This window comes from Pituophis catenifer, unplaced genomic scaffold (genome assembly GCF_029215685.1).
Source record: "Pituophis catenifer annectens isolate HBS135680 unplaced genomic scaffold, rPitCat1.0.hap2 SCAF_1, whole genome shotgun sequence".
Lineage (NCBI taxonomy): Eukaryota > Metazoa > Chordata > Lepidosauria > Squamata > Colubridae > Pituophis > Pituophis catenifer.
Window position 1 is genome coordinate 180,545,007 of NW_027256881.1, and position 25,958 is coordinate 180,570,964.

General features: G+C 36.5%; 1 protein-coding gene across 1 annotated transcript; it reads left to right on the forward strand.

Annotated features, from left to right (window-relative positions):
* Nucleotides 1-3,572: 3,572 nt before the first annotated feature.
* On the forward strand, nucleotides 3,573-24,057 carry C2CD6 (C2 calcium dependent domain containing 6). The gene is made up of 9 exons (XM_070933242.1): nucleotides 3,573-3,703; nucleotides 6,183-6,294; nucleotides 9,524-9,620; nucleotides 11,488-11,528; nucleotides 12,904-13,302; nucleotides 14,986-15,046; nucleotides 16,139-16,185; nucleotides 20,300-22,972; nucleotides 23,722-24,057. Exons 1-9 carry the CDS (start codon nucleotides 3,573-3,575, stop codon nucleotides 24,055-24,057), a joined length of 3,897 nt encoding a protein of 1,298 aa, XP_070789343.1.
* The last annotated feature ends 1,901 nt before the right edge of the window (nucleotides 24,058-25,958 follow it).

Sequence of the window (25,958 nt, forward strand, 5' to 3'; positions counted from 1 at the left end):
AGATGAGGATGAAGGGTAATATTGGTTTTTTTAAAAAATAGATAAGGAATAAATATGGCAAAAAGGAAATATAGAAATTGTAAATTTAATTGAAATGACTAAACATTGTTTAAATTTGTGAACCGGCCAAATACTCTGTTCAAAGAAAATAAATTGTATGTTTGTATGTGCGTTTCTAATTATTGCTATTTATTCATATTTGTTCTCTTTTATTCTTTAAAGTTTAACAATTTATTTATTTATTTATTTATTTATTTATTAAATTTATATACCGCCCTATTCCTAAGGGACTCAGGGCGGTGAACAGCGAACGATAAAAATACATGTAATACAAACGTTAATAATAAAAAACCAATTAAAATATACTAAACATTCTGGTCCTAGATAATTCAAGACATCCCAGTTTAAAATAAAATCAAAAAGCAATATAAAGGGAAAGTTAGGCCAGGCCGGCCTGCTGAAACAGGAATGTTTTGAGGGCACGGCGGAAAGTGTGCAGATCCGGAATCTTCTGTATCTCTGGGGGGAGCTCGTTCCAGATGGTGGGTGCCCTCACAGAAAAGGCTCTCCCCCTGGGGGCCGCCAGTCGACATTGTTTGGCTGATGGCACCCTGAGAAGCCCCTCTCTATGGGAGCGTACTGGGCGGTGAGAGGCTATTGGTGGCAGAAGGCGGTCTCGTAAGTACCCCGGTCCTAAGCCATGGAGCGCTCTAAAGGTGGTAACTAAGACCTTGAAGCGCACCCGGAAGACCACAGGGAGCCAGTGCAGCTCGCGCAGGAGGGGAGCCACATGGGAGCGCCATGCTGCTCCCATAACTCCCATAACTATAATTCATTCTTTATCTTAATATCTTTATATTTGTTTGGGGTTGCCTCTCTTCCATTTCATCTTTTTTACTGTACAGCAATCTTTCTCCTCAAACCTACCACCTCTCTCTTTTCTTTTCTTTTCTTTTCTTTTCTTTTCTTTCCTTCTTACTTTCTTTTCCTCCCCCCGCTTCTTCTCCTCCCTACTTCCTCTTCCTTTCTCCTTCTCCTCTCTTTCTCCCTCTCTTACCCTCACTCCTACTCTAATTTCCCTTCCCTTCCTTCCTCCCTTCTCTTCCTTCCCTCTCTCTCCTTCTTTCTTCCATCTCTCTTCTCCTTCCTTCATCCCTCTCTATTGCTGTATCCTTTTGTGCATATGGATTACTCAGAGGGCTGAAAAAGTTATTTTTGACTGGTCCTCGCACTTTTGACCACTCCTTGAACTTATGACTGTCCTCACATTTTACGTTTTTCGCCCTATCTTGTCACCATGGTGAAGAGAAGCAATTGTGAAATGAGTGATATGGTTGTTAAGAATGCTACAATGGGCATAAATGATGACCAATCATAAGGGTGAGGACCGGTCAAAAATGTGAGGACCAGTCAGAAATGACTTTTTTCAGCCCTCTGAATAGTCCCTATGTGCATATGGACTAGTCAGAAGGCTGAAAAAGTTATTTTTGACCGGTCCTCGCACTTTTGACCAGTCCTCAAACTTACGACTGTCCTCACATTTTACGTTTTACGCCCTATCTTGTCACCGTGGTGAAGACAAGTAGTGGTGAAATGACTGACACAGTTGTTAAAAATGCTGCAACGGGCATAAATGTGAGGATGGTCATAAGTGCGAGGACTAGTCAGAAATGACTTTTTTCAGCACTCTGAGTAGTCCCTATGCAGATAGCCACGCCCACCCGGTCACATGATCACCAAGCCACACCCCCAACTAAGCCACGCCCACAGAACCAGTTGTTAAAAAAATTGAATCCCACCACTGCCTATTATACATATATTTTCTATTTCTTGTTCTAATACTTTATCGTGTAATTTTTTATAAAAATCTTTTTGATTTATATTAGGGGCATAAATAACTACTAATAAGAATTGTTTCATTTCAGTATCTAATTTGATCATCAGAATTCTTCCCTCATCATCTGCATATTTCAATTCTGATTTTAATCTTTCTTTTATGTACACTGCTATTCCTCTTTTTTTCTGTTGGGAGAGTGACACATATAGTTTTCCTAATTTCTTATTTTCCAATAGTTTTTGAAAGTCTTTCTTTATGTGGACCTCTTGTAGGCAGATCACATCCATGTCTAATTTTTTTAATTTTGTAAATATCTGGGCTCTCTTTTTCTTAGCATTTAGGCCGTTAATATTCACTGAGAATAGATATTTTTTCTTCCATCTCTTACTGTACTTGCCTTTTAGTGTTTCTTGTTTCTCTCTTAACTCTTTCTTTTGCTCCCTCTCTTTCTTCTCGTTCCTTTTCTCGGGCTTTCTTTTGTTCTTTCTCTCTTTCTATTTCTTCCTGTTGTTCCTCCTCCTGACTTTTATCTTCTATTTCTTCCTTACTTTCTTGTTCTTCTTCTAAGTGATTTTTATAGAACTCCTGTGCTTTTTCTACTGTATCGATTTTGAATTTTTTTTCTTGCCATGTAATAAGGATTCCTTCCGGCATGATTTCTTAAATATTTAATGTAATGGTAGCCTGCATGGATATTGGATCTCCTAAATTGGATTAAGTCAAAACCTTTTTACCAGCAAATTTTCTGTTCTTCAGGGTAAATTTGTTTATTATTTCCAGCTTTCATTAATGGTTGTTTATGGTTCTTGTGGAGTCCAAGGTATGAGTTCTGAGTATATACAGAATTCTTTCTAGGCTAGATGGTTTCAAAATTATGGTATTGTGATTTCATGGTCACAGTGGCTGGAGAATTCTGGAACTAGTTGAAGATTAGTGATGGCTGAGCTAGAATTTTGGTGTGAATGCCATCCTCCATATTGATATATTAATGCTCAAGGGGAATGCTCCCTGTGTTCTTGCTCAACTTCAGTTTGTAAAGAAGTAAACAGTAAGGAGTATCACATGGCTAGTTTCAGATGTCAAATTTCACAACAAAATTCTACTTATTTCCAATTACAACTCAGTGGGAAATGAACAGTGGGAGAGCAAATTTCATTGTCTGGATTATTTAACATGAAATGTTTTTGACCTCATTTATACAATGTGTGAGGAAACCTTTATGTATCTGGCTGACAGAAGTACAAGCAGCATCTATACAACACCGATCTAGAATGTCTAAACATTGCAGCAAACATTTTTAGGCAAGCTCTTGTAAACTTTGGCCCATAGCCATGACTGCTAGATTATCAGGATATTTATACCTGCAAAACTCACCATAACTGATCTCTAGTTTGCCTGAACATTTAAATGTAATGTTTATAAAGTACTTACTTTAACTGAGAAAGCATGATCATATTGGTTGGTTTTTTTAAACTGAAATTATGTGTTTTAAGTATAGTGAGTCCTTGTGCTTAAATTAATTTTATTTTAAACATTATTTGCTTCTGAAAGTACGGTATTTTTTTCATTGAAGATATATAGACTGCTTTCCCTTGATAAAAAAAAATAATGGTTTCCAATAGAGAAGGATAATAAGGAAGGGAAGGGCTCTTTTGTGATTACTTCTACCAGAAACAAACTTTGAAGGCACTGCTTTTGTTTGTTTATTTTCAGCAATGTCATCAAACCACGGCACATGGATTACCCTGCTTTCTTATCTCCAGATCTGAAGGTCACAGTTGGAAGCTCTGAATTGGAAATTCCTAGAGAAAGTGCAGAACACTACAAAACTCTTCAGACTGCTTTGAAAGAGCCAGCTCGAGAAAGGTAAGAAAACTGGTGAAAAAGCATTTCTGTTTTATGTGTTAGCTCTTTTTATGTTCTCTAAATTCTGGCATGCATTCAATATATTCCTCCTTTTTTGTTTATAAAAAATCAGCTGTTTAAAAGTGTTCTCTTTTTTTGTGGGACTGGCTTGGGCTTTGAAAATCTGTATGTGTCAATATCCAGGCAAAGTATCCGCCTTTTCCTTCTCAGAATAAAAGACATCCCTTCCATCTGATGTTTTCTTTCCATCCATCTTTAAACCAGCATAAAACTGTACTGGCATAAAATTCCCTGTCCCATTGTTGCTCCTAGCTTCCCTCTCTATCAAGATACTGTAGTTGCCTGACTTTTCTCCTGGATGCAGTAATTAATGGGTGACAAAGCCTAATACTTTGAGGCTGCTCTTAGGGTTGCAGTGAGAGAGCAAATGCTACTTTAATACTGGTATAGCTTAGGATGACTTAAACCTATCTTTTATGAGCTGGCGATGATGAAAGCTATGACATGGAAACATGACAAGAAAACAACTGTTGCTAGGACATCTGATACTATGGTTGGGTACAGATGATGAAGAGCCTGCAGAAGGGATTCCAGGCTTGATCCTGCGTGGTAAGTTTGGATTCAAAGTATTATTTGGAAAAATAAATCACCCATCAACAAACCTAGAAAAATATGGCAACATAGAAACTTTCCAAGGCTTTAGCGTGTTTTGTAATATTAGAGTATTCTAAGGAATGGTTGACTATATTATTTTAACATCATTCAAGTCTCTGTTCTTAATTTATTTTTTAGGCATCAAAAGGATATTCTAGCACCATAACTATTTGATATTAAGAAAAAAGAGAACTTTATGCCAATCACATGCAAAGTAAAATGTGCTATGTACTGTCCATTCTACTTCATTCTAGACTACTGATAGGTATTGTCCTAATAAATAGCAAAATTCCTTTTTTTCACACAGTTTAAATCATGATCTAATGTCTAGGTAGCAGAAGGGAATCAGCAGATGTATACCAGCTTCCAAGAGGCACCCAGTATTCACATATTACCCAGTATAATGAAGAGTTAGGCACCTTTTTGAGTCTTAGAGATTGCTGTCTCAGTATGATACCAATAGAATCCTTACAGTTAAGTTATATCTCTAGGCTAATTGGAAGTGTGGACGTGGTTTTATGTTTTTTTTATCTGATTGTTATTTTTCTGATTGTTTATCTGATTATCTGATTCTCTTTATAACAATGACTGCATCTCAAAAGATCTCTCTGTTAAAGTATTGAAGTTTGTAGATACAATAGTCATTGATCTCATTCGAGATGGTGATGAATCTGCATACAGATAGGAGGTTGAACAATTGGTCCCATGATGCAGCCAGAACAATCTAGAACTGAACACACTAAAACTGTAGAGATGGTAGTAGATTTGAGGAAGAGCTCTCCTGTTCTACCTCTTATAATATTAGATACACAGTATCAACAGTAGAGACCTTCATGTTTCTGGGTGTCCATAATCTCCCAGGACTTGAAATGGACAGGTAACATTAGAACCATCTTTAAAAATGCACAACAATTTTTTTCTTCTTGTGCCAAATCAGAAAGCTCAGCCTGCCCAAGGAGCTGCTGATACAGTTCTTCAGAGGAATTATTGAGTCTGTCATCTGAATTTCTATAACTGTCTGGTTTGTCACAGCAACTAAACAGACAGGTACAGACTTCAACTGATAGGACTGCAGAAAAAATATTGCAACAGCCATTGAGGATCTGTATACTGCATGGGTCAGAAAGAAGGCTGAGAAAATATTTAGAGACAACTCACATCCTGGACTTAAACTGTTTCATCTCCTCCCCTTGGGATACCGCTATAGGGCATTGCATTCAAAACAACTAGGCACAAACGCAGTTCCCCCGCCCCCCATGCCATCACTCTTCTAAACACCTAATTCCAACAGCACTGTTTTATGCCTAAGTATATCTAACCACGTAGTAGGGCTGTATTGCTGTTACCCTTCTCATCATCTTATTACCTATTCCTATTGGTATCTTATAACTATCACTTTGTTGCTTGTATGTACACTGACAGCTTACGTACCAGAAGCAAATTTCTTGGCCAACAAAAAAGAATATTCAATTTCAATTAAGAATATTCTATTGCTCATCATATAAATGCCATCAAGACCATTTACTAATTTACTATTAAATATAATTTAAGCAATTTAGTAAATGAACAGAAAAAAAAATATAGAAATTAGGAATCATCTCTTATATGAAGTTTCCCAATGTGGTGGTCTTGGGTGGCTGTTTGCTTCAGAATAACTGATTTAGCTAATAATAATTGCAGATTGGACTGATAGAATTTGGAGTTGATCCCTGATATTGCAGCCTAATGTTATCCTTGACTGAATCAGAATTTAATCTTGTCCTTCTCTCTCTGATAGCAAAAAAATGTTAGTCCTATTTGTATATATATGTATGTTGCTCTTTAGATTAGAAAAAATGAAAAAAGAATACCGGACCTTAAGAACATGGCGTGAAAAGGCTGAGTATTTGGACCAGCTGATTTTAAAAAGAGGACCAAGATCAAGACCTGTTACAAAGGTAATTTTATATTATAAAATAGGCAAATAGTGTGCAATTGATTAAAGGCCAAAGTGCCTGTAAATGACAATTCTTCTTTGATCTCTGATACCCTGTTTCCCCGAAAATAAGACATCCTCTGATAAGCCCAATCGGGCTTTTGAGCGCATGCACTAAAATAAGCCTTTCCCTGAAAATAAGCCCTCCCCGAAAATATTTAAACGCAGAGCTGGAAATCAGGTAAGACAGCAAGAAGAGCTGCATCTTGCTCCATGTGCCCCAAAATAATAAGAGCTCCCCAAAAATAAGGCCAAGCGCTTATTTCGGGGTTCAAAAAAATATAAGACAGGGTCTTATTTTTGGGGAAACACAGTATTTACAAAAAGTGAAAAAAGGCAGCTGAAAACTGAACTTGCAAGATCAGTTGTCCCTTTCCCTCCCATTATTTGGCTTTTCAGAATCCAAGTTTTTTTCTCATCTTTTTCTTCCAAATACCAAGTATAGATAACAGGACAGGAACACTCCTTTGGTTGTGTGATGGCTACAGCAGATATGAAATATAATGCTCTTGTAGCAAGATTTTTAAATGCATCAATTTAATTATGCCTATGGTATTGATGAAAAAGGTGCTCTCATAATCTCATAAACATATTTAAGGAGTAATGCCTACTCATCTTACCCTACTGAGGTCAGAATTTGTTGGATATGGAATGTGTTTAAATTAATGCCCCTAAATCCATAGACAGAAAGAAGCTGAAAATAATGTAGGACATAATGTTTGCATTAAGTAGAATCTACTGCTGAGTAAGCTATTAACTGCCAAGGGAATCTGTTTATATCTTGCACACATTTATATTATAGAACCTTAATAACCTGTATTCCTTGGAGAGGGTGGTTCTTTGGCCTTGTCTTTTAATTCAGACTAGGAACCTGAGTCCCATGGAGATTCTGATCAACATCTTCTGAGGGTTCAGGTTTCCCAGTATTCAAGGCTTTCGGGATAAAGTTTTAAAATCAAGTTGCTATCACTTTATTCTATCCAATAAGTGTTCATCTTGATCTTGAGAGTCTGATCTCATGCCCCAGTCATGAACTGTTTACAATTTTGTAATCTATAGACTAAAATTGTATAGAGATGGTAGAGGTTTTTTTCCAGTATTAAAGAAATTATTTTTGTAGATTATTTAACCACTAGATATACAGGTGGTCCTCACTGATGGCAGTTGGAACTCCATTGCTAAGTGACACAGTTGTAATGTGACCGTTCCAACTTATATGGGCAGTTATAATAAAAAATAAATACAAACAAATTTACACAATTGGTTATAAGGAAATAAATCGAGCTTCAGGTTATCTTAAAATGGAATATATACATGCTGATTCATCTATTCAGAAATATCAGTTTAGACAACTATAATCGAGTTATGACCATAATGAAGCCTACCCATTAGGATCAGAATTTGGGACAGCATTAAATGAACAACTTCAAGTCATTTAATCAAGTGCATTCATTAAACAAATGCACAGTCATTAAGTGGAGCACAGGAGTGGGAGAGCTCCTGGGAGGCCTAGTGCAGGCATAAGCCCACCTGCTTCAAGCCTCTCAAGGCCTCCCCTACCCCAAGATATCCCATCCCCTCACCCTCTGCATAGGTGTCTGTCTTGCCAGTGGAGAGAAACAATGGAGAAGGGATATGCTGGTCCTGTCAATCTTTCCTAATCCTGGCTTTGTCTTCCCTCCTTTCAGGGGCAGAAAACTAACTACGTAGTTCCCTAGCCTGTCAGAGCTTTCTGCTGGCCATCCGCAGGCTGCAAAGCTTTCCTGCCTCTTGCTGGGCTTTGGGAAGCTGGCCCCTGCATAAAAGACCAGCTTCCCAAAACCTTTGCCTTGCTTAACCTTCCCCCTCCTTCCCTCCAAAAACCACATTTCTTCAATAAACAAAACAAAAACAGTTGGGAGGAACAGGTTGATCTGCCCCCCCCCCCCCAAAAAAAAATAAGGTGCTAAATCTGAACTCTCCGTGTCTGATCCCCAATTGCTATCCCTTTAAAAAAAACTTCCTTTGACTCTAGGCTGAAGAGTCAATGGAGGGAAGCAAGAAGGAAAGAAAATATTTCTTCAGTTTTTTTCCCTTGAATTGCAAGTGGGGGGGGGGGGAGAAATCACCTTAAAAAGTTGTGCAGCAAAATGGAGGACATTGGGCCTTTGCAAGCTTTAGCTGTTTGTCTAACTGCCTGTAGAGGCAGTCTACTATCTAGCTAGCCTTTAAGTCCTAGATGGGCTGTACAGGCAATTAGACAGACAGCTAAAGCTTCCAAAGATGTTTTACAAGCCTCTAGTTGGCTAACTTTTTGAGGTGATTTTTATTTTCTTTACTTCAGGAGGAAAAGCTTCCCAAAGCCCAGCAAGAGGCAGGAAAGCTTTGCAGCCTGCTGGTGGCCAACTGATTGGCCAAAAAGGTGTGAAAATAGCTGTCATTTTCATGAAGAATGGGACCTTGAAAATGGTGTCTGTGGTGATCTCATCTGGGTGGGATGGGGAGAAAAGAGGCAGGGGCACTGCAGCATCCCCATGGTCTACTGCAAAAGGGAATGGCCATGGGGCACTGCAGCTGTCATGAGTTTGAAAGAGGGTCATATGTTATTTTGGGGTGTCAGTCATAACTTTGAACCATTATTAAATGGTCTGTCATTTCTCGAGGACTACCTGTATGTTTCTAAATTGCAAAGCACTGGCGTAGAATGGCTACCACTAATAAGACCTTACTTGTATTTGTCATTCTTTTCCAGCTGTGCTATGAGACTTAGACTTGTCACTGTCAAGTCCAGGGATTTGATAATATGACATCTGCACTAATGCTTATGTATGAAGAATAAATATTATTTCTTAAAATTTTGTTTCAATTGTATATCGTAAAATCCATTGGCTACTATACACATTGCAAGTTAGCAGAATAATGGAATAATCAACCTTGTATTTGTAGAAGTAAAAGTAAAGATTGAATGAGAAATTAGTAAATCTCCACTCTCCTTTCACACACTTGGAGCAATGCTTTCAATCCTTTTGAGTTATCCTAGCTATCAGACATGAGACAATACATTCTATCTAATCATTAAGAACTATAACAATTCCCAGAAAAAGAAGAAAAAAACATGTAATATGCAGTTCCAATACAAATGAGTATTAGCACAAGTTATTCTTGCAAATATTGGGAATCAAAATTAATTGCAATTGCTTTTTCCTCCCAAGCTGTCTCGCTTCAAAGAAATTGTTGGGAAGATTCACACCCATGAAGTTCCTCATGAAGCCCCTATTCCTCAAGAACCAGCATTTTACCCTCCTTCAGGTTTAGTAAATATTTTTATTTTTGTATTAATTTCTTGAGTAGAGATTAGAATCCAGATATATAGTATAGCTGCATATAGCAATAGTGCTTAGACTTATATACTGTTTCACAGTGCTTTACAGCCCTCTCCAAGCGGTTTTACAGAGTCAGCATATTGCCCCCAACAATCTGGGTCCTCATTTTACCGACCTCGGAAGGATGAAAAGCTGAGTCAACCCTGAGCCTGATGAGATTCAAACTGCCAAATTGCACTCAGCTGGCAGTCAGCAGAAGTAGCCTGTAGTATTGCATTCTAACCATTGCGCCACCACAGCTCTTGGCAAATACCATATGCTGGTATTTGCACCATTAAAATCAAATATTATTTTGAATGAAAAGAGGAAAAGAAATTGTCCTAGGTAAAACGACAATCTGTTTTGTTTGATTGCAGTTTCCAGTTGTAGTATGGAAGTTTACAAGCTTAAATTGTTCTGTTGACAAGAGATTAGCTACTTTTAACAAAAGTGCTGCTTGTTTTAAACAATTTATCAAATGAAAGGAGGTTATCCCAAGGTTTCTGGCGTGTATTGAAGTTAGAATAATTTTCTTAATCACAACTGCAAAGTGCCTATCATGTAATCCTATTGTAACACATTCCTTGTTTAGCAATTTAAATACAGTACAACACATTGACCGTCTTTTCCTCAGTGCCAGATAAAAGTATTTTGCTGGATATAATACAATAATATTCCTATTTCTTAGAAGGAAAGCTGAAAGAAGCCAAGACAAAACAACTTTTTAAGAGACAGAGAGGAATTTATCCAAAGTGCCTGCACCCAATATTGCTTTGCCCTTACAGAAGCAACTTTGGGGCTTTGTTCTAATGTGTGTGATGTATAAGTTCAGTCTTTGAAAATAGATTAATATTCACAGGTCTCTATAAAAACATAAGAGTCTTTTATCAAAAACAGGCTTTTCAACAGAAAATTCTGACATTGAAGATAATTTAGTTCTTAATTTGAGTGTCTGTTCACACAGATGGCAGTACCCTGGTACAGTCCTGTGTAGAACTTTAAAACCTAAAGAATGGTTGGTAGGATGCATTCTCCATGTATCACATCCACAACTACATGAAACTCAAGCTGAATTCCCTGTTGGTTGCTAATCACTGTAGATACTGAATAGCACATTGTTATTCTATCTCATTTCTCTATTTTTTTCCTTTTCCTTTATTATTTTCTCTTCCTACCTGGTGAATTGTGGGTGTTTCGACCTTTCTCTCTTTGCCTTCCAGCCTTGTTAATAGTATTTTAAGGGGTCCTTTCTACAAGTGTCCCTAATGTGAAATCAAAGTTTACAATTTAACAAGTGATGGATATAATTTTCAAATTCAGGTATCCTGAACAATTTTAATGAATTCACAAGACTGCAACATCTCTAGTTATTTGTTTAATTTAATGCAGGGGTCCATAAGTGCCATTTTAGGATTCAATGCATAGGAGAGCTATACCGGTGGATGTCCTGTCTCTTGATTGAAGTTTTGGAGTTTTATTATACTTCAATACCTGTAAAAGTGCTATGCCTGTTATATTAAAATGTTAAAACAGAGGATGTAGATTACTATAAAGTTAGTTACAAACTAATTTATTTACTCTTTTTATCTTTTAAGGTAACAGACTGTTTCAAAATTTCAAACTGATTAATTGTTCATAATTTCAATGGGTTTTTTGTAAAAAAAAAAACCATAATACAATCAGCCGGATTGTGATTTAAACTTATGTACCATCAAAATCAGAAGTAAAATTATATAGCATTATGAATTTTATGACCAGATTTTTTTCCCTCATGTGTCAAGATGTAACCCCCCCTTTTTTTCCTGTTTCTGTAGAACAAGAAGTTAAGGAAGTAAAACAAGTATCTGATTTTCAGGTATGAAGTTTGTAGCTAAATAATGTGATAAAATGAAATTGTAATAATAACAACAACAATAACAACAGCAACAACAATAACAATAACAACAACTATGACAACAACAATAACAACAATTAGACAACCCATCCTTTTGGACCTATTTCCTTCCCAGATTCCTGAATGCCTTCAACAGTGACAGAGTTTCCAATTGTCACTGGAAAAGTTGGGATAAATTCAGTTATATAATTGCCTTGAAAATAGCCCATGTTCCAAAGAATAGTATAGTCAAGCAACAGCACAGGAAATGTTTTATGATGTCTTGTATTATGTTACAAATGGTTTTATGATAAAGCTTATGCATAAAATGTTTTACAAAATTTGCTGCTTTGCCCAATTAAAGGCTACAGAAATAAGAGTGTCAGTAGTATATAGATAATAATAAGTAATTATTATTATCCCAGTTCAGTGTTGGCTAGTAAGGAAAACCTGTACATTCATGGAATTACATTTTTACAACCAAGGCTTGGAAGACAAAAACTAGTTCCTGTCCTTAAAATTACCCACATTATAAGGGCAGCTCAACTGCAACAGCAGCCTCAGTCCTGAGACTTGGTGAAAGATAGGCTGAGAGAATAATGGGTTTTCAGTTGATCTCCCCCCCCACCCAAAAAGAAAAAGAAAAAAAGAAAGTGCATTAACCTAGCTGTGTAGGCTATCTTTTAGTGAGGAATGAAGAATATTAACTCTTCTGACTCCTAATGCAAAAACTAAACTACAGTCAATCTCCATTAAACTCAATGGAGGTTTTTATTGCTGTCATAGTGGTGGGGTTTTTCCCCATAATGTGTAGTTCCTCATTTGAGTTAAACAAACCTATGCAGCAGCAAAGATGAATTCCAGAGAAGCTTCCTATCTCAAAGAGAAATAAGACATTTTACTCTTAATTGTCTCAATGCTAATTTATTAAGGCATTCTGAATTCCACTTCTTGGTATTATGTTTTTCTATATGCAAGTAGGTAAACATAAATCCCCTGAAAAATTTTACCGTATAAATATATTTGATAGCAGTGGTGAAATTCAAAATTTTTTACTACTGGTTCTCCGAACTACTCAAAATTTCTGCTATCTGTACTCCAGAACCTGTCAGAACCTGCTGGATTTCACCCCTGTTTGATAGGTAGATGAATTCAGAATTGCTATGAGCATTTTCAGGCTTTGTTTTTCTAAAATGTCATCAAAGATAAAAATTACTGGGTTTATTATGAAATGAAAAAATGCATAGGCAAGGCTATTCATTTGTCAAACTGCATATATTTCATTAAAAAATTGCAGTTTTTCTAGATTTAAACTTTGATGATTATCATGATTTATTATTGAAATTATTTCTTTTAGAAATTTCCAGGTATTCCACCTGACTTATCTAATATGCATTTACAAATTTCTGCACCTGTACCATCCCGTGTGGGAAGTGACTCAGAAGAATCGGAGAAAAGTGAAATTTGTACACCTGTTGAACAAATTGAACTTCCAGCACTGACTTTAGTATCTAGCAGGCCCCATTCATCAGGATCTTCATCTGACAGAGAGAATCTGGAACAGAAGATTACAAGAGGACAAATTTCTCATGTGTCTGAGACATCTCTATCTACTTCTGGAGGAATCGTAGCCGAGTTTTCAGAGAGCGGTGATTCTGAACCCCCTCCTTTTCTTGGTCCTAGAAGCAAAATACTGCTTAAAGAAAGATCTGTAGCAGAAGCACCTGCCTTAGACTATTTACCAAAACCAATAGAGGTAGTTGTTTCTAACATGTAATTATGCTGTACACTCTCTCTTCTTCACCCCTTTCCGTACATAGGAGTTTTATATTCCTGTCCTTGCTGTTTTGAAATTCATTCATTATTCAGAGAGCATGTCTGTATTATAAACTTAAACTAGTTCACAATCACCTCACTGGGAACCTGCGAAGTGTCCTTCCATAAGGAATTAAAAAGCAAGAGAAGATATATTTTTAAAACAGCTGTACCAGCATTGCTTTAACCGGTTTCTAATACTACTTTCGTGTTGAAAGCACAAAAGCGCTTACATAGTGAAAGGATTTGCTGGTGATATCACCCTTGCCTGGGGGAATGCTCAATTATGGGTTCCTTTTGTGTCCCCCGTGAAGTTGACCACAGAAGTAATACCCATTTATCTACTCGTGTTCACCCGCTTTTGAACTTCTGGGTCAGCAGGAGCTGGAGCCTGTGACGGTAGCTCAACCTGCCCTGCAGCAGCAATGGGTCTCAAACACCAGCCTGTCAATTGTCAGCCAGCGTTCTAACCTTGTGAGCCACCGTGCTCCTATTAACCAGTTTTTGATCGGCACCGACATCATCTGATAATTGGAATTTCATCCAAACAACTGCCTAGAAGAGAAACAAAATGGTTTTTCTGCTGGTAGCTCATTACACTTTTAAAGAGCAGGGAAGAAAAATTATATAGGATATTTTATCTCTTTCTCTTTCAACAAAACTAAGAAGTTTGTCCAGTTAGTTCTGGATTACCAAATGGATGAGCTGAAAACCATACTTGTTCCATTTTTAGTGTATCAACCAGGACTGGTTAAAAACAACTTTGTCCCCCTCTGCTCCCAGTTTGTTGGGTTTCATAGCTAGAGGTAGACTTGCTAGAAAAATTAAAAGAGGCTGCTAAGAAGAACAGCTTCCCATTCATTTGCACCTTTGGTTTCTATACAGGACCTGTAGGCAACAAAGCATCCTACAGTGGAATTAGACCACTGGACTTTTTTCTATACTAGATGTGCAGGTTAGGAAAATCAAGCTTCATGTGGCAAGTCATATCCCACCTCCATTAGCATTACCCAAAACACTGCTCGCTGTTAGCTGTGTCTGTTACTGGCACTCCTTTTCTCATATTGTAAGGAAAAACTCTCAGCAAAGCCTGAGCTGGCTTTGGTGAGTTTTACTGGGTATAGCAAATGTAGTGCCAGGAATGTAGTTCTCCAGAATGGGCCAGTGGGGTCAGACCTCATCCTGATAAATACTCAGTATGTCCAGTATGCAAAATATATTAAAGAGAGAAATATATCTAGTTAAAACTTCCTTTTCATAGCTCCAACTTGCAAGTGATTTGTCTACATAATGTTTCAGTTGTCACATACAAGAATATGTCTTTTCACTTCCTACAAAGAGAAAACTACATTTTCTCAGCTGTTGCATTTGAGAGGTTTAATGCAACAGCTGAGAAAATGTAGTTTTCTCTTTGCAGGAAGTGAAAAGACATTATCTTGTATGTGACAACTGTAACATTTTGTAGACAAACCACTTGCAAGTTGGATCTATGAAAAGAAAGTCTTCACTAGATATATTTCTCCCTTTAGTATATTTTGTATACTTTCTTTTCTTGTATATATTTATGCAGTATTTTTATTATTATTACAAATATGAAAGTAATTATTCCTTTCTTCTTGATAAGATGCCTTCTAAGACTTCAAAGGAATCATTTTCTGTTTCTGAAATTCCTGTCAGAATCTCAGGTAAGGCTATGGTATCTAAATACTTAATGAAACAAATATATGTGTAACAATCATATCTTTCCAAGCAGACAACAGTATGTTCAGTATTCCAGAAAAATTTATGTAGAACTTAATCTTTATTTTTAATTTTTAACTGATAATAATGGTCCTTGGAATTAAAAAAAATCAGGAAAGATGTAATCAATATGATGCTGTTATTTTTTTTTCCAACCAGATTATTTGGGTAGAGGTATAGACTCCCAAATTTTAATCCGCCTCTCTGATTACATCAAAGTATTATGAAATGTGACCTCCAGGCAAGGAATGAACAGGGTGGCAGCCTCAGGTCGAAAAAAGTTGCCCACACATTTCATTGAAGCAGCAATATTAATCCTGCAACCATAATGTAAGAAGAATAGAGGAGGCAATGAATCTGTCAGTATAGGACTATATAGAAAGACAGTATTGTTATTTATTACTACCCTTGCAATAAGAAATTTTCTGAATATGCAGCTCTATCATCCATTAAGGAGCTTCACAGCCATTACAAGGCTGAAGTTTCTGTTTCCAGAGCATAGGATGGAAAGGCTCAAGCAGAGAGAAGCTGAGAGGGTGGCTGTAGTTTCTCTCTTTTTCCAAGGAGCATTCACAACATACTCCTAAAATTCCAAATATGTCCCCCAACTCAAAACTGTTTGCTATATGCCTTGTGTAGGGTTTGGGAGGGGGAGGATTGCACAAGACTACATTCACTCTGAATAACTCAGGAGTACATATACTACTATATTCATTTCCCCCATCACACTAATGTCGTTCAGGAATACATTCATACATGCATGCCAGCTCTAAACCCAGCTTAGTGGAGCAGCTAACTCAAGACGCCTTTGGAACTTTAACTAACACTTCCATATTAAGCCAGTTTTGTGGCTTAAATTTGGGGAAGCCACAGTCGCAAATTGGTCCCATTTCTTGGGGGTGTAGTTTTCTGATAAGCCACTTCCTTCCCTGTGTGAATGAATTTCACACAGACATTGAGTAGTACCTTATACTATAGCTATAAAATGCATATTTAATTGTGCTTATATTTTAAATATTCTAATTAATTATTTCCAGATTCAGTTGTTGAACCAGAACAGCAATGGCCATGGAAAGAGGTTACGGTAAGAAATAATTAGTTATACAGTATTAAAACTGAGTAATAAAGGGTAAATAAAGTTCACTTAGAAGGTATCTTGTGAGTGCATTATAATTAACATTCGCAAGAAACCATAGAACTAAGGACCTCAAAATTTTTCAGATTTTCTGGTCATCCTACATAGGACTAAGGCACCTTTATAGAGGCCTTCATGGACCTCTGGGTACTTGTACATGAAGGAGATTTTTAGGTGGAAAGTACAGTAGTCTTTGGCTTTGTTTCTACCCTGTTCTTATCATAATAATTCTTCACATTTTGTGGAAATCTCAAAATAAATTTACATAAAAATATCTCTTCTTTAAAGAGGAGAGTAGTTTGGTTGCTAAATCTGGACTAGCAATCCTAGTAGGATTTTATGCCTATAAACTGGCAGGCTTTATTTCACACGCATTTGGATTATAAGAGCAAGCTATTGCCAACAAATGGTCACTGCCTTTATTTCACATGTCTGGGTATGGGTCACCCTTTAGAATCTGCCTTCATTGTCAAAAGTTAACAAATAGGCATGCAGTCACTGTTTTTGACGCTAACCAAATGGACAACAAATAATATTTGAAAGGTTCCACTGCCCAAAAAATGGAAGAAGAGTTCAAACACTCCTACTCTTCTTCCAATTAACTCCTAGAAGGACCAGAAACTTTTACTGCAAGTTGGAACTCGCATCATCCATCTGTCCTACTGTTTCTGTTCACCCTTTTTGTCATGAACTAGCCAGTTATTGATATCACCAATTTTGCCAGCCCTGTGAAATACCTAGCTACCTAGCATTTAGCTGTTAAAGGGGTGTGTGTGTGTGTGTGTGTGTGTGTGTATGTGTAAGAGAGAGATAGAGAAGGAATTAGAGAGTACACCTTTCTGACATTCCTTAGGCTAGCTGTTTAGCACCTAGCAAGCTCACATCTCGTCTCTGCCAGGGGGTTAGCAGAATCTTTACAATTTCTCTTCCAATAAAGTTTCTTGCTATTGTTGCCCTCCTTGACATCTATCTTGGTACTGGGATTTTTTTCTTTTGCACTTATTCAAATATCAAAATCTTTGTGTTACCCATTGTGCCTGTTTAGGACCCTCTTGCATATTTACGAGCTTATTAATACATCTCTTTTTTGACTGTCGCTTTCCCACCTATTGTAGAGCCCCAGATGCCATCCTCAAATACCTCAGATATGCCTTCCATATCAGCATGTCCTCATGCAGCACCATTAACTGCTATCTTGACTACAACAAGATTTACATTTGCTTCATTTCCTGCAGTTTTCCCAATTTCTGTGGAAATCTTAATGTCCTAGGATGCTACTCCTGGCAAGACTATTTAAATATAATCATAATCATAATCTTATCATAATCATAAGTTAATTTGTCAAGCATATATAAGATAACAGGTAAAAGTATAAACATAATTTGAATACATGAAAAGAGTGAGTAAAAAGGAATATTAGGACAGGGACGGTAGGCATGCTGGTACACTTATGCACACCCCTTACAGACCTCTTAGGAATGGGGTGAGGTCAACAGCAGACAGTTTAAGATTAAAGTTTTGGGAATGAAACCACAGAGTCAGGTAGTTCATTCGAGGCATTGACCACTCTGTTACTGAAGTCATATTTTCTGCAATCGAGATTGGAATGGTTTACCTTGAGTTTGTATCTATTATTTGCTTGTGTATTGTTATGGTTGAAGCTGAAGTAGTCATTGACAGGAAGGACATTGTGGCAGATAATTTTATGTACTATGCTTAGGTCAGACTGAAGTCGGCGTAGTTCTAAGTTGTCTAAGCCCAAAATTTGGAGTCTGGTGGCATAAGGTATTTTATTGCGGTTGGAAGAATGGAGAACTCTTCTCGTAAAATATCTCTGGACTCTCTCGATTGTATTTATGTCCAATATGCAGTGCGGGTTCCAGACAGATGAGCTGTATTCAAGAATTGGTCTAGCAAATATTTTGTATGCTCTAGTTAGTAGTACAACATTACCAGAGAAGAAGCTACGCAAGATTAGGTTAACAACTCTTAATGCCTTTTTGGCAATGTTGTTACAGTGAGTACTCCAAGGTCCTTGACAGAATGATGGTCATCTATAAGACCATGTCCATCTAATTTGTATTTTATGTTTTGATTTTTTTTGCCAATGTGCAGGACAAAGCATTTGTTGGTTGAGATTTGAAGTTGCCACTTATTAGATCAATCTGACACATAGTCAATGTCTTTTTGAAGGGTAGTTGCATTGTCAGTGGTGTTGAATAGTTTAACATCATCAGCGAAGAGAACACAGTTGCTTTTAATATGATCACAAAGGTCATTTATGTAAAGTATGAAGAGTGTTGGACCTAAAACACTGCCTTGGGGAACACCGCTATTAACATGTACAGGATTTGATAGAGCGCTTCCTATTTTGACCACTTGTTGTCTGTTTGACAGGAAGGCAGCTATCCATTTATGTAGGAGTCCAGAAATGTCATAGGATTTTAGTTTTAGATAATCTGGCATTAGTTCCTTGCTATTGGTAGTTCCGGTCTCCAAGACAATGAGGATTTTTACTTGAATTCGGCATAATTACTCTATAAAATCAATCTCTTTCCTCAGCACTCAATTTTTACCATGTTTTGAATGAATATCATCCGTTTCTGTAAACCAGTTACTGTAAATCACTGTTCTGTGTCGCTGAATATATGCTCAAAAAAAGCAAAATATTGTTCAACCATAATTCTTGCAAGAAAACTGGACATAATTAAGTTTTCCTGTTTCCATGATAAAAAGCAATTTAGTATCATTGACATATTAAATAATTTTTTTTAATTTAACATTTAGTGCAGAATTGTGATTGTGCCAATAAATTAAATTTTGATTGTTGAGGAATTCCTCTCTCTCTAGATCAGCAGGGGTAACCAGTTCATACTGCCCTGTCAGAGAAAATAGACTGTATGCTGAGCAGCTCTTACACATTACTAGTGACTTAGGCTCACCAGTCTTATCCTATGGAAGATGACCAATTTTTCAAAATATTTGCTTTAATTTAATAATTCCTCATGTAATATCAATTCTTTCAACCATTTTGAACTCTATGAAAATTATGCTTGGAAAAATTCACTGCCCTCTTCAGGCTGCTGGCAAGGAGCCTGACAATCTTGAGGAATAGGAAATTTATTTTTGGATTTCAAACCAACATAACAGTGCAGGGAATGATCCCAGAGATCCAACTGCCCACTTTTACTTCAGTGCCATTCTCTTTCTCCCACTTAAACTATTTGGTCCATTTTCAGTATACTTATTTCTCCATGACTACAGACACTTGGCTATTTTCATTTATCAGGAAGGGCAGCCAACATTAAATTTTGAACTAATCATCACTGAACAAATTATGGAACAACCATTCAGTGGAGGATATATATGTAGCTTTCCGAGCTCAGAGATTCACATCTGTTTTTCTGATTCCAGGAACAACAGAGCAGGCTTGGAGTATTTTTATAATACTTCTCAAAATAGACTATGGCCACTATAAAACTGCTTTTGATTTTTAAAGCAACACTTTCTGTTCCCCATCCAAACATATTCTGCCATCATGATATCCACCCACCACTGTTTTCTTTCAGCACATCCAGTTGCCACAACTTGGTAGAGCAGCTACGTGGTCACATCCTCCTCTTTCATTCAACACTATTTGTTGGACCTTCATGCCCAGAGGGATGTAGTATTTGAGAGATCGGTTCTTTTCTCCATCAGTGTGAGTGCCTTGCCCCTTCTGTATGGATCACAAAAATCTTGATGAAGACAAGACTTACGTGTACCTGTGGTTCTTCAAATGGTGATCTATGAATATAGAACCCACCCTCATTTTCTAGTTCAGTACACTGAGATATCCTATATACACTGAGATATCACATATATATTAATCACAGTGCATCTTGAATACATAGCAGAAAAAAGAGTATTGAGAGTTAACAAGGTTGATACTATATGGCGCAAAGTTATTTGTAAATGTATTTTAAATTATGGCAAAGAAGACATATTTTATATACTGTATTGCATTATTTATAATCAACATTTCAAAAGATCTTAGTTCTACCATTCTCTCTTTAAATTGCAGTTCCAAGATGCATTTTTTAGTAGAAACAAGTTTGAACCCTTCTTGAGACGTGTTTGTAAAGTACAGCCACCTGAGCTTAGTAAAGGCACAATAGATTATTCCGTTCTTTTAGAAAAAGCATACACAGCTGTTGATTTCAAAGAACAAGAAGACCAAGATCCACCTCCAGGTCTGCCTTTGACAAAATTAGATAGTGGCTTAGATCCCAAATTAATCAGAAATGGTGAGCAATTGTCAATATTAAGACTCCTTGAAAAAAAAATGGATTTGCAAGAGGAAGACAAAAAAATTGCGGTAGAAGATGAAAGAGAAACAAAGCCATCAACTATAACTTCTGAATTAAAGTCACAAGGAGATAAATTATCAGAAGCAGAAATAAAACAGGTTAATGTTTACTTCAAAAACTCTCTTGAAACTTTTCTTGTTGATAAAGTTGTAAAAGTGGTAGCACTTAAATCACTTTTGAGCAAAAACATTGAAAAACTAGTTGCAGAGAGACTTTCAGGATCGGAGTTATCCCTAGAATTAGAAGACAGCAGCCCATTAGATGACAGAGAGAAATGTTCTTTGAAAGAAATAACAACTAGTACTACAGATGCATTTTCAGAACCAGACATTAGTGAACTGAAAGATGTTGTAAGTCAACACTTGCAGGCTCAACTTATAGGAAAATTATCTGAAAAAGGGATAATCCCAGATATGGTGATAACAGAGAACCAGGTTTCTCTCCAGAGTTCTTGTGATATGCTCAAGAAAGCTTTATCGAAAGAAGTAACTTCACAAACTGAAATAATAACCATAAAACCATTAAGTGAGTGTGATATAAAAGAACTTTCCAAATCTGAATCCTTAGATAAGGAAAGTTACAAAAGCAAGCCAGTATTTACAGAAGCAAATTTATATGAAAGCAGAGAAGATGATCACAGCGAGCCTATTTTATTTCCTCTTAAAAGCCAAACTAGTTCAGTGAAAGAATCAAAATTGGATTTAAGAAACATTCCCTCAAATACGTCATTAGAAATCATTAGAGTAAAGTTACCGTTCAACATCGAAACAGCTAATGAAAAAAAACATGCTTCCTTCCATGATGCCCTCCTTCAAAAGATTTTAAAAGCAGAAATAAAAAGTTTAAAATCATTTTTAAGCAAAGGTATTCAGGATCATCTTAAGGATAAACTTTCAGAAACTGGATTAAGTAAAGAAGACCTGGAAACTGTGTGTCAGAAGTTGTCCTTGAACTTGAAGGAGAAATCTAATGAGAGTTTTGATAACATTGTGTTAAGCAAAAGTATTCAAAATCTTTTTGAGGCCCTTTCAGAGAATGAAATTGCCAATTTAAAGTCTGCATTGAACAAGAAAATCCAAAACCATCTCTCAGAAAGAATTTCAGAAATTGGACTGATCACACAGGAAGAGTTAAAAAAAATACTTGAAACGGTGTTTCCAGTTTTAGCCAAAGAAACAGCACTCAGGGCAGAGAAAGGACCAGATTTAGCTAAAGAAGAACAAAGTGTACAGCAAATATCCCATATAACTCATTCTCTACAAGATAAGTTCTCTGAAGAAGAATTGCAAAATCTAAAGTCTCTCTGTAGCAGACTCTTGAAAGAAGGCCAAAGAGAACAACTTTCAGAACTAGAAGTAAAAGGTTTAGCATCTGTTTTGCAAAAAAGCTTCGAAGAGCTTCCTGTACCAACCAGTCCCAAAACTGGGATTAGCAAAGAAATAGTTAAGAACGATATGGATCATGATGCATCTATTTCAAGTGCTGAAAGCATTTCAAAAGTTAGTGATGTAGATTTACCTGACAAAGCAAAACATCTTTCGTATGAAAATCTTCCTCATACGTCAACTGCAGGTGAAAAATATAAAAAGGAAAATCTAGGTGGTCTTATGAACAATATTTTCGAAGTACAAACAAAGAACCAAGAAACCCAGACATCTGGTTGCAAAAAAGTGAAACACACTTGTAAAAAAGAACGTTACAGGTTGCCAGGTTACCCTGATAATCTAGAGGTATCAGATTTGAAGAGAAGGTCCTATGAAGAAATATCACAAAATAAGCCCCAGAAAGAACCATTGAGGAAAACATCTGAACCATTTGCCTTTTCCTCTTTTTTGAGTGCACATGATATTGGAGCCCAAACTGAAATAAAAAATTATCTTTCCAAATCTCCTAATTATCCTTCCAAGCCTCCCTTTCCAGTGAACCCTCAGACTTTTCTCTTTTTACACCCAGAGTCTGAGGAAGAAGCAAAGCCAGCTTGCAAGTATCATCACAAAACCAAAACCAAGAAGTCTGACAGAAAGAAGGATGCTGCATTGCACCACTCACAGCAAGGAGGGACAAACCCTTCAGCCAAAAAGGAAAAAGCACATAGTCGAACATCTAGGGATGCTTTAAGAGAAAAGCATGGAAAAAAACATGGCGAGTTGTCTTCTAAAAAATCGAGCACATCAGAAAACAGGAAGGATTCAAAAACGCTATTATCTCTCGGTGGTGTAAAAAAGGAAAGCATGAAACTGAAGCCAGAGAAGAAACGTGATGACATCAAACAAAAAAAATCATTTAGCAAGACGGCAGCCTTATCTGATTCACAACTATCAAAAAATGTTCAAGAAAAATCTTCGATTAAATTTCCTACTACTGGACATACAAAAGCAAATTCATTGGTAAGAACATAATCAACTTTGCTCTTGAAGATGATTAATTATATTTTTAATGCATTGTATAAACTCAGGGCCACCATTTAAAAACAAAAATTGAACAGAACATTTAGCTTGTGAGATCAGAATTCTTGTTCTCAAAAAATAACAACTGATCATTTCTACAGTCTAGGATATCTCCATAGTATTGGAGTTTTGACTTTTAAAAACACATTTGGCCCCTCTAGTTGTGTTAGAACTACTATAATTTAAGGATGCTTGATAGGAATTCTGGGAATTCTTCCAATACACCTGGGCTACCAGGTTGGGAAGCACTTCCTTATACAAGGAAAGCTTGTATAAGGTTTTCTCAGGCAAATTGACAATGTTTTCTTACAGAATGGGCACTTTTTATATATTGTTCTAGTCAAAACAATTCTGTTTATTAAATTTATAATCTGAAGAACTGCAAAATCTAAATCTCCTTGTAGCAGACTTTTGAAAGAATGCCATTGAGACAAGCTTTCAGAATTAGAAATTGTCAGAATAGAAACTGTACTGCCACAGATAGGATGCAAAATTATGCTTTTCCTAGCTAATCTAAGGCAAATATTTAGGGTGTGATGAATTTGATAGATGAGATAATGGTACATGAAAAGGCAAAAATAGTGCAATTTGGTGATACAATAAGGATACTTCCTAGTTTATGTAAAAATCTTTGTATGATTTATCATTATGATGATATATGAGACATTTTTTTTTATTTCAATGTTTAGAATTCCATTGCCATTGAAGATTTAGATTTGGAAGCTTATAAGCATCTTGAAAAAGCAATTGAAAGAGCACTTGTTGATTTACAAGGTGTCGAGGAAGGGAGCTGCAGCCAAGCACGATCAAATTCTGCTCCAAATGTTGCTGGTCTTGTGTCTAAAGATGCACTTCGACCGTTTCCTTCTGCACCGGAGACTCCAAGAAATCAAGCAGGCATGATATTTGACATGCTCAACAACCAGGATCAAATCTTAAAAATGACACCTGAGCAGTTGGAAGTTGTTCTTAAGATTCTCCACAAAATATTGAGGCAGAACTCCAGACCCCCAAATAATGGATGAATCTTAGCCTTTTGAGCCTCAACCAGCTATGAGTGTGCTTTTGGGTTATTATTTTCCCCTGGTTATAATAAAAAATAAAACGCTCTTAGTACATTTTAGTTCAGAAAGCTTGAAAACTTATTTGACCTTATATTTTTATTCTTTTTTTAATAAAAAGGCCATTCTCCTTTTTGTCCTAGCCTGATGCCTTTGAAACTTATTGGACTACAATACTCATAATAATCAACTGGACTGAAACATGATTTCTTCCCAAAGACTGCTTGCTCTGCTGAATGCAGTTGATATAAATAGTCCAGAGTTTAGTGAAAGAGTAACTTGTATGAATCTTTTCATTGATCCAGGATGCCAATACGTTTTTGTTTAATTAAGATTCCAACATGGAACTCCTATATTATGATCTTGTAATCAAATTTTATTTGCTCAGTTATTGTTTGAATCAAGATAATAGGTTTTAATTCTGCAATATGTGCCTTATAACATGCCATTCCAATTGTTGCTGACTCTTAAGGAAATTACATAAGCATTGTCTATAAATGTGTCTATATGGCACATCAGATGAAAGTATTGTATGCATCAATCCCCTTGGCCACATCTGCACCTTCTGTCTGAGTAGAAACTGCAAGTCTGTGCTATGAAGTAGCTTAGTATGGGGAAGCATAACCTCCTGATGGCCAGAATCAAAGAGGGAATGTTCTTAGAATTGAATGTCTTCCAAAACAAATCCAGCTCAAAACCATCTGACTAGGATTATCATCTAAACTTATTCCTTCTCATCCAGATTCTAAAATCCTCCAGGACGTTCACCTCACCTATTCAGCCCAAGTTGTATAATTAGTTAATGTCAAAATATTGATTATATCTGACTCCATGGCAATGAATGCTCCCCTCTCTTCTGCTTTTATTATTTTATAAATAATCAAAGTGGCGAACATACCCAATATTCCTTCCTCCTTTTTCCCCAGAAGAACACTGTGAGGAATTGTTGTGGGGGAAAAGGAGAAGGGAGGAGTATTAGGTATATTTACCTTATAAATAAATCAAGGTTATTTATAAAATAACAAAAGCAAAATAAAAATATAATAAATAAAAATATGAACTAAAGGAGATACCTTCCTACGGGTGGCAATTCTTAAATTTTATCTCCAGAAGCTAAATTTGCTGTTGTCCTCTAAGTCTGATGCACAGAAACTATAAAAAATTAGAAGCTATCTCTTTGCTGAAGCATATTTGTCACTCGAGTTGATTTCATATAATGATTAAAAGCATTGGGATAGACACTGAAAGACTTCTAGTCCTGGCTTAAACACAAAACCAGCTGGGTGACTTTGGACCAGTCACTCTCAGCCCTAAAAAGAAGGCAAGGCAAACCACTTCTGCAATACTGCTAAGAAAATTGTATGTACTTGTCTACGTATTCACCAGGAATCAAGACTGATTTGAAAGCATCATATAATATATGCCACTCCCAATCACATAGGACAGCACATGTATGACCTGATTCTTCAGATGATTTTTGTTGTGCATTACTTACTTCTCTCCTTCTTTCCCTTTACCAGGTTGGTAAAATGAGGACCCAGATTGTTGGGGGAAATATAATGACATTGTAAACTGTTTAGGATTATATAGCATCAAAAAGCAATATATAAGTCTAAGTGCTATTGCTATTGCTATGCCTGAATAGGAAGGTGTGGGGGGAGGAGCTCACCAAAGTTTTTGAAGGTTAATCTATAGACTCAAAGTAAATGTGCTGAATATTTGAATGATTATTTAAAGATTCAGTTACAAATTAACTACCTGTTAATGTTCACTGAAATGACTTTTCCTGTGTGGTTCTATATAATTGGCAGTTTCTTTATTGCATGTAATTTCTCTCTGACTCCACTTTCCTCTATTTTCCCTCA

What these genes read in the sequence shown, in the direction of transcription:
- C2CD6 (XM_070933242.1), top strand. Translation starts at nt 3,573, where the DNA reads ATGGATTACCCTGCTTTCTTATCTCCAGATCTGAAGGTCACAGTTGGA. An exon ending in AAAGAGCCAGCTCGAGAAAG is followed by an intron (nt 3,704 to 6,182) that starts GTAAGAAAACTG and finishes GTTGCTCTTTAG; the next exon opens with ATTAGAAAAAATGAAAAAAG. An exon ending in GATCAAGACCTGTTACAAAG is followed by an intron (nt 6,295 to 9,523) that starts GTAATTTTATAT and finishes TTTCCTCCCAAG; the next exon opens with CTGTCTCGCTTCAAAGAAAT.